The sequence below is a fragment of the Glycine max genome, chromosome 5 (assembly GCF_000004515.6).
Source record: "Glycine max cultivar Williams 82 chromosome 5, Glycine_max_v4.0, whole genome shotgun sequence".
In the NCBI taxonomy this organism is placed as follows: Eukaryota; Viridiplantae; Streptophyta; class Magnoliopsida; order Fabales; family Fabaceae; genus Glycine; species Glycine max.
In genome coordinates, this window is record NC_038241.2 from 3,901,830 (window position 1) to 3,919,293 (window position 17,464).

The 17,464-nt window shown below is 32.9% G+C and overlaps 2 protein-coding genes across 2 annotated transcripts; both read right to left on the reverse strand.

Annotated features, from left to right (window-relative positions):
* Positions 1-2,728: 2,728 nt before the first annotated feature.
* On the reverse strand, positions 2,729-6,509 carry LOC100780834 (quinolinate synthase, chloroplastic). Its single transcript, XM_003525473.5, is given in 6 exon segments — positions 2,729-2,931; positions 2,934-3,081; positions 3,502-3,681; positions 3,810-4,025; positions 4,216-4,500; positions 5,579-6,509. Coding segments are annotated over 6 exon segments (1,590 nt in total). The 5' UTR covers positions 6,275-6,509; the 3' UTR covers positions 2,729-2,866.
* A 6,680-nt stretch (positions 6,510-13,189) lies between these two features.
* LOC100781362 (cytochrome P450 71A1-like) lies at positions 13,190-16,734 on the reverse strand. The gene is given in 4 exon segments (XM_041015908.1): positions 13,190-13,749; positions 13,751-13,858; positions 15,855-15,971; positions 15,973-16,734. Coding segments are annotated over 4 exon segments (1,374 nt in total). The 5' UTR covers positions 16,714-16,734; the 3' UTR covers positions 13,190-13,341.
* Positions 16,735-17,464: the final 730 nt, after the last annotated feature.

The following is a 17,464-nucleotide window of genomic DNA, read 5'->3' on the forward strand; positions in this document are numbered from 1 at the left end:
ACCTTTTCTTATGTTAAGCGATCATCAAGTGAAAGTAATTCATAATATCATATCATATTACTTGATTTCAAAGAAAATATATATTTTTTATTATCTCTTACTATTTGTTTAAAGAGGAAAGATAAATATACTATACCAAATAATAAAAACATAATAGTAAAGAAAACGAAAATAAAAAGAGAGAACCATATTGTATCTTAGTGAAAGAAAAAAAAAATACTAATAGTAAAGAAAACGTGCTATATACAAAACTACTTACTTTCTCTTTTTTTTTATCGATAAATATTTATTTTTTAATCTTATTAAAAATATTAGTTAAAAAAATTTAAACTCACGATTTTTTTCTTTATTCACCTTTTCTCAATCACCCAATTATATCTCCATACTTACTTCCTTTTAAAAGGATTTTTGTGCATTTTAATCCTTAAATAATCAGTTGCTTTTCGGTAAATTCTAAACTATTTTTCAGTAAGAATAATCTACATATAATTGATTATTAAAAAATAATAATTTTACCAGTTATCTCAAAGACGGGAATAGTGGTTTAGGAAATGCAACCTTATATCTCCAAAATTAATAGTGGTTTAGGAAATGCATTTTCTTCTATAAAATCAAGAAAATCAAACGAATTTAACCAACATCCTTAGTCAATTTAGAATTAAGTATTTTTTCATATATTGGAGTCTGGAGGGAGGGGGTAAATTTTAAACTTTTAGTTAATTGTAAATATTATGCTCATCCAAGAATTATTATTATTTCTAATGAGACATAACACAGTGTACAGTGTACAGCATCCAATGCAAGTGAAGACGAGCCCAAGTATAGAAAGTCTGAAGCTCGTTCATTGTTAAAACATTTAGTTTGACTATCAAATTCTTAAAACAAATTAATTTGATTCTCAAATTTTTGAAATATTTAATTTAATTCTCAAGTTTTTAAAAATAATCAATTTAATCATCAAATTCTTAAAAATTAAATAACTTAATTTTCAAACTTTTAAAAACTTAAAAATCAAACTGAACCATTTAAAATAATTTAGAAAACAAATTGATTAATTTTAAAAACTTAAAAACCAAATTAAATCTTTTAAAAATTTAACAATCATTTAAAATAATTTAAAGATTAAATTAATAATTAAGCTTAAAGTAAAGTCAAACTTCCAAACTGTCGGGCAAGTTTCAGAAGGTATTATATTATTCAACCTAGAATTGAATTAAGAGTGTATTGGGAAGCAAAGATAAAATAATATTAAAGAAAAAAATTATATATTTTTAATGAAATTCACATCTTTTATATTCTAGTTTAATTTAAAAAATTTATCTTTTATTTTCATTCTCAAAATCAAATCCATCATAAGAGATGGTGGAGCGTTAATAATTCATAAAATCATTTATAAGTGCTTACAACCCACTAGTGGTGAAGAGTTAGGATGGATGTATGAGTAAAACAAATTAAATTTATCCAAAACCAATTTTACAAACTCTAATTTAAACTATTCTTTCGGATGAATCTACGAGATAGAATGTGAGTAATGCTCTGCTCATCACTAAATCCAAATAGCACTATAAAAATGTTAAACGATGTACTGCAGAGAAAATCTTGCTATGACTATTATGTCAACGAAAAGAAGTACTAAATTTGTATTTTGTGTACTAGTCCCTTTCTCTTCTTTTATGAAGGAAGCCCTTAAAATAAAACACGACAGTATTCGGAAGAGGGTGAGCACTTTGGCATCACAATAAGACAAAATTGCCGAGCAATTAATTTAACACAAAAGGCCCTGGACCCGGAGCTGTATAGATTTTCAATTATTAAAAGAAAGAAGAAGAAAAAAATGAGCGGATTCTAGTTCATTTATTTCTCTATATTGATATCGAACTCTATAATGTCATCTTATCTAAATAAATTAGAAGTCCCCTATGCGAAGGGAAACTATCATACAACAAATCTGGTTGTATCAACTATTACCATGCTATAAGCAAAGCCCTTGCACGGACCTAACTTTTGCTGTAGTTGCTACTTGGAATTGCTCACAAGACAGCACCACAAATTTCTGTCTTCTTCACATCACCACATTATTTCTCAACTTTATCACATCAACCTTCAACTGTGTTGGGGACGAAGAATCTGATCAACAAGCTTCTCTGGAAGCTTTTTAGTAGCCTGGAAGTTCCTCATGTGCAATATAGGTTCACATCCAACATCTGCCACTGATCTGCCATTCGGTGTTTGCAACTTAAATCGCTCTGCCTTGTATGCAGAAAGGATATTTTCTTCATCGGGTAGGTGATTGCTAACTTTCAGGAGTGAGCCAAGAGAATTCATCTGAAAGGTTTAAGAAACAATCAGATGACAGCTTCCAAGAATAAAATTGAAAACTAGTTTTACTCCAGATAAAAACAATATGGCAGTCACTATTGACCCACCTAGCTGAGAAAAATGATAGAACTACAGTCTTTTATGTACTTAATGACCTACCAATTATAATTATTAATCCAACTACAATTCAAGATCTTAAGTTGATTATAAACTGAGCGAACCATATCCAAACCAAATGACAAACTCTACCTTCATGTATGGACAAGATGCACAGCCACCATGAATTGAACAGCCCTCCCCGCTAGCTATTCCTGGTACAACAGGAAGTATGATATCACCCACTTTGGCAGTCTGAAGGCCGGAGGATAAACTTGAGGTGGTCGTTGAGATTGAGTCTGATGAAACTGGAAAGACTATTTCAACAGTAACTTTTGCTCTTTCAGAAGAAGACTTCACAGGCTCCAACAAACTACGAACTGTTGCCACAATTGAAGTCACCATCCCAGATTCTGTTCCTAAAACAAATTGGAGATGATCATCTATATTTCTATCCAAAGCTTCCTGAACCCTGTCCTTTATGAAATCCAAAATATTCTTTGTGGAGCCTACTACACCCATTCCCCTTCTCTTTGCTTCCATTGCCAATGAAAACATCTCTCCAGGTACCTCAAGATGGGCAGTAAGGAATGCATCACAGTACATTTCTTTTATCTTCTCCACAACCTCATGGCCAAATAGATGGTGAACAATGCACGTTCCATCCTGGCACCAAGTCGCAAAAGCATATAATCATGAAATTCAAGCCATATTTTATACAAGGAATAGTCAAACTTTTTAAAAAAAATACAAAACACAGGAAGACCACATTTGTATAAATGCAGGCATTAACAACTTTCTTTCCAAGTCACACATTGCATAAACCCAACAAAGGAAAAAAAATGATGAAATCATTTAACAACGCATTATGTGAAAGAAGTTACGAGAGAAGAAAACACACAATAAGAATGAAATATCATACTAAATACTAATATCATAGCCATGTGGAAAAAAAAATGTAGAACAAAATGATTTCACTAAAAGCCAGCATCCCAAAAGGATAAACACAACATATAGATGATGCACATCTAATTCCAAACGAAGTAGATTCTTTCCTAGCTTTACAAAACATGCTAAAGATTTTACCTGAAAATAGTGAAGTCGAGGTAGTAATGATCTAATAGAGTCTTGACTGTGCTCAGGATGTATTGCAGCAATCTCTTCATCAGTCATTTTTGTCATTTGTTGGAACAAATCTTTGATATTTGCACCCATGTAAGAATCAGGTCCATAAAATATGCTCAAATCTGGAACTTGAGCAAATGCCTGCATAAATATGGACCAATATATTATTTAAGGAAAGGACTAAATGGGCATGGTGATGGTCATCATGTGATGCATTCATATGACCATTAAAAAGTCAGAGGAATAAAAAAAGTTTGTATCAGACCAACCTGTAGGATAGTCTGGACAACATTTGATGAAGTACAGGTTATTGTAGGCACAAGTTCATGAGCATATGCCTTTGTCTCTAACTTAGTGTTAATGTATATGACATGCAAAGAAGTAGACCTAGAAGCAGCTGTAAGATATTCCATGTAAGTACGAGTAGCTGCCGCATCAGCCAGAGAACATCCAATTTGCTCATTTGACATCCTATACACGCCAACCTGCAAATAATTACCAGAAGAAAAATTAAGGACTAAGGATTAACATGTAGCACAAATACCAATTTTACTAATATATTTTACTGCAGCACGTGTGACCTGCTTCATACAAGCCATTCACCAATGTTTATAAATGGGAAACTTAATAGAGTCCATCTTCTAGACAGACTTAACTTAGGAGAGAAAGGCATACCTCACTGAAACCAGCTTGATCAAGGATGGCACGCACATTTTCTGACATAAAATCCACACCTAGAACTGTTATGAACTGGCATCCGGCTTTTGCCATTTTGACTGCTGAATCTGCCATGACCAGTGAATCAGATATATGGATATGTGGCCACTGCTTCTGAGCAGCAGTTAAAATGCCTTGGACCTCAGGATCCATGTAAAAGTGTGCAACAACACCAATTTTCTTCTCCTTCAGCACATTGACTAGTTCATCAACTTTTAACTCATTAGGGAACAGATATTTTGCCTGCATGAACGCTAGAACAAAATTAGGAGTTTAATGCTGTCAGGTCATGATTCCATAAGGCATTTGGGGTGGGCATAACCATCTATTATGACGCGAAGTAAACATGTCTTTTCAGAGAAAAACAAGTTGAACGGATAAAGTAAACACAAACATAATTTTTTAAATTTAAGTTCATAAACGAAGACAAGGGGAGAAAAAAAAACTCCCAAAAATTACTAAAAACCCAAATTGTGTGGACTAATTAATTAGTATGTACAGCTTAACAGTACCTATTTCTTCACCATCCTTGGACCTCGATTGATATGTCATGCACATTATGTGTACAACTTTGAGAAAAAGATCTCAACAAAGAAATGTGAAGGCAGATTTAGGTACCGTGGGGCTTTCAGTAAATACAGAATTTGTATGCACAAAAGTGTGTCTTACAAAGAGCTTAAGATGATGGTGTTTTTCAATAGGATTAATTAATTAATATTAATAGTGAAGACATACCAAGAAGAAAGGCATAGTCAAGCATCCGAGTCAATAATATAACTTTTTGTTCTATTTGCTGTGTTGGATGCACAGTACAAGCAATTTTGAGAGAAAGAATGATAAGAAAGGTTGAAATGGCTGAAGGAAGAGGGCCAAAGAAGAAAGAAAGTAAAGAAAAGTCGCCCCTTTATTTGATTAACCGAGTAACAATGATTAAAACTCGTGTCTTGTACTTCATCTTTTGTTTTGCTTTGTATTGTTTTCCAGCTGTTCGGTTTTTTAACAAAAGTACGGCTACCATCCAACAATCATGAAAAATACATAAAAACAAAACAAACAAAAAAACAATGTCCTCCTCCTTCGTTTGAGGGGGATCAGATTCTCCCAAGTGGTAACAGAAAGAGGCGTGCACTCACTACTAATACTACCACTTTTCATAATTATTCACTTTTTGGACGGTGTTAGATTCTGTAAGACTATAATCAACCACTCCCAGTCCCAGAAGCAACCAATAATGCCGTGTCTTAAAAAAAATCCTCGGATTAAAAAAAGAATGCTAAAAAACAGACACACCATTTTGTGATTGAATTCAGATGGTGCTAACCTGTGCTTCAGCGTAGGTACCTTTGGGGAAAACCCCATCAGAAGAAATAACCAACGAAGGAAAAGACTCAAAGGGAACCTTCCCTTCTCTCTGAGCCAGCAACTGTTTGGTCCTCTTCTGCATGCTGACGAGCACATTGTGCCACGTGTTCACCCTGGAACGCCCACTGCCCCCCGGCAACCCGACATTCAGAGCCGTTAAATCATCGGTGGTCACTTTCATAACCTCGTCCGGCTCCGAACCATCGAGCACCCAAACCAGACACGCGCAGAACCCCCTCGTAATCTCCGAATCGCTGTCCGCCGCCACGCGCACTTTTCCCTCTTCGTCGATCCCCACCTCCACCCACACGCGCGCGGTGCACCCCATCACCCGGTTCGCGTCGACCCGGTTGGACTCCGGCATCGGCGCCATCGCCGCCGCGTAGTGCAGCAGCCGCTTCACACGCTCCACCGGCTCCCGCAGGGAGCCGAACTCCTCCGCTAGGTGCTCGAGTTTAGAGGGAACGACCAGTGCCGAGGTACGGAGCGCGGAGCTGGAAATAACAGGGTTCGGTCTGAATCGGGTTGAAGCTGAACCAGGTCGGACGCATTTGAATGGTTTAAGAAACGAAACGTGGCGTTTAAAGGGTTGAAGAAAAAAGGTTTTTTGGTTCTGCGGGGTTGAAAAGAAGGAGAAAGTGGTGTAGGCAGCCATGGCTAGCGAATGTGGGAATGAGAATGGGAAAGGGTTGTTGAAAGGGAGAAAGGGTTAAAATAACAGCACAAGTGGGAGGGCGGTTGAGAAACAAAACAAAACAACATGAAGAATCAGTGAATGGCCCAAAGGGGATGATGAATCGTGGCAGTGCATAACTTCCTGGTCCCCTCATTTGTCACTTTTTTTCTCGTTTTCAGCTCTAGCATCTTGTGACTCTTATTTTCTGACCTTAACAGTTACACACCCACGTTTTGGGATTTCGATATATTTTTCTGTCAAAAAAGGAAAGGTTGGGATTTATAAGTACTTAACTAGGATTGGTACGAAATTTTGTTATAAAAAATAGGGTTAGAACGATATTTGGTTTTATGTGTTTTTAGAAAATACTATCAATTATCAAAAGCATGCTGCGAATATTTTCTCACCAGAGGGGTCAAATTCTATATATGGAATATTTCTCCATTACACCATGTGAGCGTCTCAGTAAAAGTTTTGACATATATAACTACACATAATAAACTAAATATATCTCAACTCTAATTCTTTATTTTAAGTTATTCTAGGTAGGAATCACTATGATTAAGTTTCGGATAAAAATTAATTTCATAATTAATTCTTTATTTTAAGTTATTCTAGGTACGAATCACTATGATTAAGTTCCGGATCAAAAATTAATTTCATAATTAATCAAAAGAGTCAAAATTTGTAAAAATATTCTCAAATCTTATTATCATCATCCAAAAGCTAAAAACCCTAATTACATTAGTTAAAAATATATATTTATGTAATTTTTAAAGTATTAAAAATTTTAAATAAAATTTTGGATCTAATCTAAAAAGTTTTTAATATTTGAGAAATTTTTCAATAGTATGATGTTTAGTATACCTAAGACTATTTTTTATTTTTATTTTAATGACCACTTAAAGGAAAAAGATAATACTTTAAGAATGAAAGTAATTAATACACTCAATGTTCTGCTGTCTTAAACTAAGATTTTCTGATTTTGTACTTTTGGAAGCTTTAGTGGAAATTGGAACGAAGTTGCGTTTAGTAGAAATAATTAAAATAATAATCAGGCATTTGACTTGTGATAACAGGAAAAAGACAATGGCTATCTTTCAAAGTGAGACGATATTTTGTTATTTCTTTCTTGAATAACTTTTTAAAGATACATGTACTTAAGAAAACGTGAAATTATGTTATTTTAAGAGTACTTATTAGTAGAAATACTTTTTAAATAACTTTATATATATATATATATATATATATATATATATATATATATATATATATATATATATATATATTTATTAAATTACAATAATCAACTATCAAATTAATTCTTTGATTTGGTAAATTAAATTTATAAAATTTAAAAGTTATTTGATATTTTCTTAAATAAATGTATTTACATGTATATACATATGACATTTATAATTAAATAACTTAGGATTCGTTTGGGGTGAACTGGAGTTTTCTATTTTTGATTTTTAAATCTAATTTAAAAAAGTTTGATAAAAATAAAAAAAATAATTTTTTTATAGACCACATACAAGACTACAAATACAAGCCTGAATTTGGTGTAGGTATAAAACAAACCTTTTTGGTATATTACCATGCCAAAACCATTTTCTAACTTAAATACTGGAGCCTTTGCATTTTCCACTATTATACCTTTCATTTCTGTCACACTTCACTTGCCTCCTAAATAATGGCCGCTTGGAGAAGCATCTAATTTAAGTGTGAACCCTCCCCCCTAGCACCCACCATCAGACTATAATCAAATTAATATTTTTCTTTGAATATTCAATAGATATACGAAAATGATTATTTAGCAAGAAATTGTGATAAATAATGAAAAGTTACATGAAATGTGCTTAGAAGCTCTTATGAAAGTTGTTTCAGGAAATATTTTTAAGTTTTATATTGTTAAATTCTTTCAACTTATTACTTCATTTTAATTTTTAAGTTTTATCTCACTTACTTGTTTCATTTTTCATATCTTTAAAATGTAATTTTTATTAATTTATTAACTATCTTTTATATCATAACAAAGTTTAGAGACAAACTCAAATTTTACACATACAAATAAGTGAAAAATTAATAATTAACATTATGTGAATATACATTTTAATATTAAAATATTTTTTATAATTTAATAAATGAATTTATTTTTAATTTTTATTGAGTTAAAAAATTATATAAAAAAAGTATTCTTTAAAAGTGGAATATACATCAAATAAATGACCCTACAAGAATTCCCGTTATAATAGTAGACTAAAAATTCATGGTAATTTGACGGCTTACAAGACGACTAATTATCCCTTTGTAAAATTATTGTTGGTATGCAAATTTTATGAACAACCCTGAAAAAGCCCTCAGTAATATAGTGGGCTAAGCTTCCTGTAACTAGAGGGTAATATAATGGGTTCTTTTGTCAATAATTTGATCATCAATAATATTAAAGAAAAAATTGTTGGTATTTTGAGTAAAAATATGATGTATAAATAATTATTATGGTGGATTAAGTCGTCTGTATTATAGTGAATAATGAATAATCTTTATTTTAATACAGACCACTTAACTCATTTTAATTATCTATTTTTATAAAATGAATTATTTACAAAACTTTATTTACCTAGATATATTAATTAGTTTCAAGCATGAATAATTTTAAAAAGTCCCTATTTATACATAAAATTAATCCATAATATAAGTATTTTTTTATCAACATGTAATTTATTGACGACAAGAGCCATTGTAATTCATCGTTATCATAGATAGAAAAATCATCAATAATTTATGGAAATATATATTTATTTTTAATTAGCCATATATTTTATCTATCATTGTTTTACTATTTCAAGTAAAACATTATTGAATATTATAATTTTTTTTCTAAAGTTTTTGACTGGTGATTAAAAAATATTATTTTGATATAGAAGTGTACTTTTTTTGGAACTGTCATATAATTAGTATAGCTTTTGATCTTTATAGAATTCGATGTGAAAGATATTTTTATGAAATTATATTTATTTTTAATTAGTTATATATTTTATTTATCTTAATTCTTATTTTTTTTTACTATTTCAAGTAAAACATTAAATATTATAATTCTTTTTCTAAAGTTTTCCAAACATTGATATTGTTTATTGTAATAAAAAAAATACTAAATTAGTTAAAAGAAACCAGCTAATGTTTTTGAAAAAAGAATTATTATTGAATCATATGAATTCAAAAATTAGATAGAATAGCTTCAACGCCGAAAATAAAAAAAAAATAAAAAAGAATCGGAATAAATGTCAATATTTATTACGGGTATAAGGAGAGAAATTGAAATAAATATTTCTCCTGACCTGAATAAAAAATAAGAGTTTGGTATATTAAAAAACTTTTATCCATAGAACATTTGACGTAAGATAGATAATGAATAAATAAGAGTTAATATCATTCCATTTGTTTTGTTGTTACAAAAGTTATTAATATTTTTGTGATTAAAAGATATTTTTGGCTGGATAAATCCGTTGTGATTCGTCTGTAGTAATGAAAATTTTGTGACCTACTATAATAAATTCACTATAATAGCAAACATTTTTATATAGCGTGAAAAGTTAATAAAAGAAAATTAAGTGAAGTAATTTAATTGAAATACTTTAAAAAATAAAATGTGACAATTTTAGTAAAATAAATTTAGTGTTTCAGATAGATATATATTTGTAACCTTTTCTAATAATTTTAAAAGTTATAAAAAGGCAAAGTAATAGATAAAAAAATATAAACTTATAAATAAAAATTATAAACTCAAAGAACTACAAATATGATTTTGAATTCGTTAAAAGTTGAGTAACATTATTATTGATAAAATTAATTTTAAACTATTTTGTTTACTTCAATTTTAGACTATTAAATATCATTAAAATGTATCCTTATATTAATATTAATATTAACTGGTATAGATTTTATATTGAAATGAATATGACGGAAAAATTAATTTTAGCATTTTGCGAAAAGAGAAAAACAGTAAATGTATTAACTTTTAAAAAAAATTTACATTACCAATTAATTAATGATTATCGTGTATAGTAATTTTAGTAACTTTATAATAACTAATTGAAATGTCATCCATAATATGTTTTGTAATTGGTTGTTTTACACATTGACTTTAAACTCTCGAGAGAAAGAGACACCGAATATTTTTGGGACAGCAAATTGAAATATAAGATGCACTTTTTTCCAACTTTATAAAGTTCCAAAATTGCAAGTGGCACTCCTTTTTGGGGAAAAAAAATGGTCACGCTTTGTGTTGCTCTTAACTTTTGAAAATTGGGTGATTGGGGCGGCCAGCTGCATCCAAAATCCAAATGACGACCTTTGGAGAATATGCACATTGCAATTGCCAATTATTATCAAGAACCAATACTTTTCATAACATATCTTCGTGGTCCCTTTCTGTTGTTTCTATATATGCAAAAAGAATGAAATTACTGGTTATGCATCTTCTGACCCGTTTAAAAGGTAAAGTAGGTAGAAACTTAACATTTGAAATATTCTTAGGGCATACTGGGCTGAGCCTATTTTTGTTTTTGCTTTTGCTTCTTTTCATTTGTAACAAGATTGGGCTGATACTAGTCTCTCTCTCTTCCGCAATTACTTAACACACTCTATTATTTTCTTGATGCACCCCAAAAGACTTAATATTTCCTTCTTACCTTTCCTCTCCCATGTTGCCTCTCCCCCAAACCTCCATGACCACCACACCCAACCTCCCTCTGTCATACCACTCCCATATAATTATGAATTGGATAATCCATAATAAAAATGTATTACGAGTTATTCAATCTGCAATATATATTTGTATGTATTATGGATTGAGTAATCCGTAGTACATACAAATATATTATGGATTGAGTAATCTATAATACAAAATGAATTTGCTAATTCTGTAGCGTATGTTTAGGGTTTGTTCATATCCTATTATCAATTTATAAGAAAAGAAATTACTACTCTTCTAAAAATGTAGACACACTTGTCAAATCTCATTGAATCATGTATGCGTGTGATTTTATCTCTTTAGAACTTTAGTTGTTGTCGCTAACAAACCTCAATTGCCAACAAGGGAAACTCATAGAACTCAAATAAAGGTGACAATTCTTACTGGGGGAAACTCATAGAACTCAAATAAAGGTGACAATTCTTACTGGGATATGTCATATGTGTGTTTAACTAGTGCTCCTTAAGAAATAGTTTTGGACCATATGTTGCAATAAGTTTTGCATCTTTCAAGGTTCTAATATACTAGTGGCTCGATTAGACACAACCACCATGTCGTAGAAACAACAAAATGCAAGACAACATTGATCTACGAGCAGATAAAAGTGGAGGAGACTCGGATTATGCCGGAAAATAAGAGTGCTAGATTTTATTGGAAGATTTAGGAATTTGGGTGAAAAATACAAAGTGGAGTTCCTCTTGTAACTTGTTGAACCACTCTGATTTTTACACCAAGAAAATGATACTAATTGAGATTTAGAAAGCTCCATATATTACTGTGTTAAGTATGATGCCTTCTTCAGGATTTTTAAATCAGTTTAGATTGCGGCAATGAAATTACTTCAACGTTTTGTGTTAAAAGGCTTGAAAGAGAACACGTTCATTGATTAACATTTACAAAGTATAGGACTATACATGCACAAACTCTTCCTTCGGTACAGAAGGAGATTTAAAAGAATAAAAAATATATATGACGTGCAATGATATCAACATCTATACAAATCTTTTAATAACAAAATCATCTAACTATAGCTAACGTAATAGTTGACTTAATTATCTTAATATTGTGTCCCCTTTCTTTAATGAAGTTTTTCTAAAAAATTCACGGATGATATTTTCATTATGTAGACTAATGTCATTAGAGAACCTGACTTTTTTGTCCCTTTTGCACCAGCATGCGTGGCGAATGGCAATTGGTTTTCCTAGATAAAAGGTGGAGAAGATCATTTCTTTCATTTGCTCATGCAGCCATTGTTTGAGAGCCATTCCTTTTTTAATCTCATGTGACACTATAACTAAGTCCACCAAACTTTAGGGAACAGACATTAGGAAGCAAAGACCCAATTTCAAATTCTAATTATTCACTCAATAAAAGGCTCACTTCACTTATTTCTTCAAAGCTCAGTTTGTATTCCTTTTTCCCCTGTGACACAGCTTCAGAGCCATTCAAAGTTCAGAGCTTTATCCATATTTTCTCTTCCATTGCAGGTTGGTTTTGTCTTATTGGCTTAAATTCATTTGGGTTTCTTTGTTTTGGCTAGACTTTGTTGACCAATTGGCCTCACTAATCACTTGGCTTCTCTAATCATAAGAGCTTGTTTTCTAGATTGAGTTATTGTTCTGAGAAAGATTGGTGGAAATGATGATTAGTAAATTTTGCGGTTCTTGTAGCCTCGAAGTGCCCCGGGTCTTGTAGACCTAGACTGATCCGGATTCTTTCTCTGGTTAAACTCTACCTTTGTTAAAATTAAAACACAGGCATTTTTGTTCTCCAACGTGTAGAAAACTAATAAATTTAAAAAAAAAAAAATTCAAATTTTAATTTCCAAAAATAAAAAAAATACAACAAATTTTATTATAGAAGTATCATCACTAAATTCAAATTTCAGTTTATATTTCATTTTTCGGTTTATTTTAGTGAAAAAAGTTCGGCTCTCAAGCAATGGTGGAACAAATGTGGAAGTGACAGAAGTATTAATAAATTTATAGAAGTACGGATATACATCCTCCAAAGATGAGCTGCACCCGATGCAATTTAGATCTAATGGCCTTCATTAATATTACATCATTATATTATTTATAATTTTTTTATAAAATAAACATAATATTTAATGGTCAAGATCCATGCAGTGGGTAGGCAGCTGCAGATGATATGAATCCATTGAAGTACATAGCTGTTGAAGACTTGCAGTAGTTGTTTTACTCTCTTCATTTGATTATTTTATTATATATCATCTTAACAATGTGATTATTGTAGTATGATTAACTTCGGAATTTAGTGACAAAGGTGTGGCTCAATTAAATATTGAATCGAACCAATCAAGAAGACTAGCGAGCACATAATCAATAGATGCAATTCCAAAATTGATTCCTGGACATTCTCTTCTCCCACAACCAAATGGAATAAACTGAAAGTATTCTTGACCTTTAAAATGAACTTGACTATTTTCAAATCTCTCTGGTAGGAACTCTTCAGGACTTTCCCAAAATTCAGGATCCCTTTGAATTGCCCATGCATTTATATATACCATTGTTTCTGCTGGAATATCATATCCTTTGAGTTTTACACTGGACATTGTTTCTCTAGGAGCCAAAAGAGGAGTAGGCGGATGTAACCTTAGAGTTTCTTTGACTACGCATTTTAGGTAGTGCATTTGAGTAACATCATTTTCTTCCACATTTGATTTATGACCCACAATTGATTCTCACTTCCTCTTGTACTTTTCTCATTATGATCGGATTTCTTACCAGCTCTGAAATAGCCCATTCTAATGTTGATGAAGTTGTGTCAGTGCCTCCGATAAACATGTCCTAAAATAATTGGAATTTTCGTGAAATTTGTTAAGTTCATTCATTTGTCAAGGTAGAATATTAAGAGTTATCAAATGAAGTAATAGACTTCAATATTTTAATAACTTCAAAAGTGCTTTACATCCTGTATGTCAATGTTTTTGGGGCTTCGCGCGTCCATGGCTATACAATTCTAGAGATCCCACTGCGAAAAGTGCGTATCTATAAGCATAAGCATTCCGATTCTCTTGTTAGAATTTGACAAAGTAACAACACTAAGTACAGATTATGCACCTGGTTCTGTGAGTTTGAGGGGGGGTTTGTATATCCCTAGTTCATGCTAGAGTTATATTTTCTCTTATTTCAAATATAAGAAAAAAATATTTGATATTAACTAAGAAAAAGTTAATTAATCATATTTTTAAATGTATCCATCTCAATTAAAAAATATTTTTTTCTCAACTTATCTTTTATTTGAATTTATTATTATAGATAAAAAAGAATTATTAAAACTAACGCCTAAATTAAATAAAATATATTTTAAAAATGATATCACTAAATAAAATCAATTTAATTAATTTTTTTATATTTAAAAAAAATATTTTTTTCCTTATATAAGACCTTCCTTTATGTTGTGATAATGAATTTGTCTTTACAATCATAATAACGAGTCTCGAGGTGTAACGCTAGTCTTGCTGTATGCAAGACTTTATGGTTGCATGGGATCCTTGACATGACTGCAACAATGAAAGTATGGTAATGGACCATCTAGTAATAGTAGTCCTTATGCCAAAGGCATAGGGGGAATCGATAGTGTGCATCGACTCGGGTTGTTTGATCTTTGCTTAAGCCCAGTGCATAAATCAACGAAGACTACCAAGCCAAAGGTGCCTTGCAACAAAAATATCCACACCAGGTAAAACAATGGTTGACTCAATTTGTGCAGGTCAAAGTCATCCACATAACACGAGAAGATAATGATGCATAAGCAAGCATCTTGTCCAAGCTCGCCAGCATTAAAAACTATGGAAGCAATAAAACGATGGTCCAAGAAGAAATTTTGCAACCAAGCATGGTCATGGAGACTGAGGCAAAGGAAAACTAGATGACTCTAATCAAGGCCTACTCCATAGAGGGGAAACTTACTGAGGACAAAGCGAAACCTTAGAAATTGAAATGAAAAGTCGCCCATAACACAAAGTATTGAGAGTCAAGTGCTATTGGTTCAACATGGAGACCAACAAGTTCAAGCACGTTACAATGAGTAAAAAATTCCAACACCATGCAGACATCACATCGCATCACCAACCAAGCTCAACATCCTATCATCCCCTTGGCCATTCATTTGGTGGGGCATCGATATACTCAGACCTTTACCCTTGGCTTCAAGACAAGTTAAGTACCTCATAGTTGCAATAGACTATTGCACCTAATAGATAAAATTAATGCCCCTCAAACTGCTTGAACCAGGTACACAATCTGCTATTGCCTATTGGCGTTGTTACTTTGCCAAACTCTAACAAGAGCGTCAGAATGTTTGCAGGTACACACTCCCTATTGTGATTCCAGGGAACTATGGGAGCCATGACGTGTATAGCCCCTCATCCGTGGGAAGAATATGTCCTTACCTCATAATCACCCCATTGATCACTCATATATATGTTTAACACTAACCAATTAGATACTGTCAAAAACCACAAAATGTATACCAATTATGCAAGTGCCAATGATTACCAAAAAATAATGTTATTGCTGAGGTTGCACATATGCAAAAAAGAACAAGAGATTTTCTTGCTTAGAAACAGCTAAAAATGTTTACACCTGAATTACTTATAACGAAATGTTTTAAATAGAAAATTTCATAGCAATATATGAAACAAAAATAAGTTTAAGATTCTCTCTTTTAAGTAATTAGGTATATTTCAATCTGAAGTGCCCAAACATACACGAGCAATTTTGTGCTTTAGAGTGAATTTAGACAGAAAGAAAGTGATGTAAGAAAGGGGGAGAAAGATACCGTTATTAGTGCTTTGAGGTCATTTTTGGTGAGCTCAAAGCTGAGCATGCTATCCTCTTGAAGTTGGAGTAGGATATCCACTAAGTCTTTTCCTTTTGGACTGTTCCCCTTCTGTTTTCCCAGTCAAATGTTTTGCAATTGCCTGATCAAACAAAGCATCCATTGCTCCAGCTGTGGCCTTGTATTTCTGAATTTTTCCGGTGAGAACATCAATCCAACCCAACCATGGGAAGTAATCTCTCACTGTGAAAGCTGCGAGATAAATCATAGTGTCCCTTGCTAACTCTTTGACACTGCTATAACCATCTCCTGTATACTTCCATCCAAAAGCACACTTACAAATAATATTATTTGCTGTTGAAATAAGCATCTTACTTAGATTCACGTAGTATGCATCACTGGAGCTTGCTTCACGTAGCTTATTCACCAACTCCGCAACTTCTTCTTCCCTGATGACACGAAATGATTGCACCCTTTTCATGCTCAGAAGTTCAAGGACGCATATTTTTCTCTTCTGTCTCCACTTTTCTCCATACAATGCAAAGCCAACGTCCGTGCATCCATACAGTAAGATTTTTGCAGCAGTGTTTTGTGGTCGGTTCGAAAAAGCTAGGTCATGAGTTTTCATAATTTCCATGGCCACTTCTGCAGATGAAACAACCAGGGTTGGTGTCTGCCTCTGCCCCAACTGCAACATCATCATATCACCATACTTGAGAGAGAGGTCTCGAAGAGATCGATGTGGCAGTGTGCCTAACTGATGAAGATTGCCTATGATTGGTAGTTTCGGTGGTGATGGAGGCAGATTCAGATTGGTTTTGGATCTAGATCTGGTTCTTCTTGCAAGTTGAAATAACATGTTATGAGCTAAATTCTACAAACTAAGGTAATTCCTCTTGCTTGCTGATTTTATTTCATTTGTGGTATTTATAACAAAAGAAAGATGGTAACGAAGCTGTGATTCCCACAAGTGGGCCAGCTGCTGAAACAAACTTGTAATGGTAATAACAGAATTAATTCTCTAGCAAGAATTTCCAAAATAGTTTTATCCTAATGCTTTTATCAGCAAGAACTCGTGATACTGAATCTAAACATAGTCTTGATACTGGGCTGGTTTCCTAGTAATCCTTTTGGGCCTGCTATGAGTAATTGGCCCTTGTCCTGTGTCCTGTGTTCTGCTGCCTTCGTTGCTATCAACACCGTCCCCTGGAAAATCAACCTCGTCCTCGAGGTTGTAGGCAGCACGAAGTGAATTCCAGTCTTCCCACGAGGTGTGTTTGGGAGCAAGTCCACGCCATTGAACTAACACTTGCCGGGAGGGAGGGTCTGTATCGGTGTCCCATTTCCAATCAAGGAAGGATAAAGGTTCAACAATGGGGTGGTTGTGGAAATGAGTAGGTGGGAGGGTGTCATCAGTAACTGGTGGTGTGCCGTGGTGGAGCTTCAAGAGGGATACGTGAAAGACTGGATGGATTTTGGAGTCCGTCGATAACTGAAGACGATAAGCGACGGGACTGACCCTCTCCGTAATCTGGTAAGGGCCATAAAACTTCTTGGCCAGTTTCGAGTAATGGGGACGAACGGAGAGTTGACGGTAGGGTCGGAGTCGC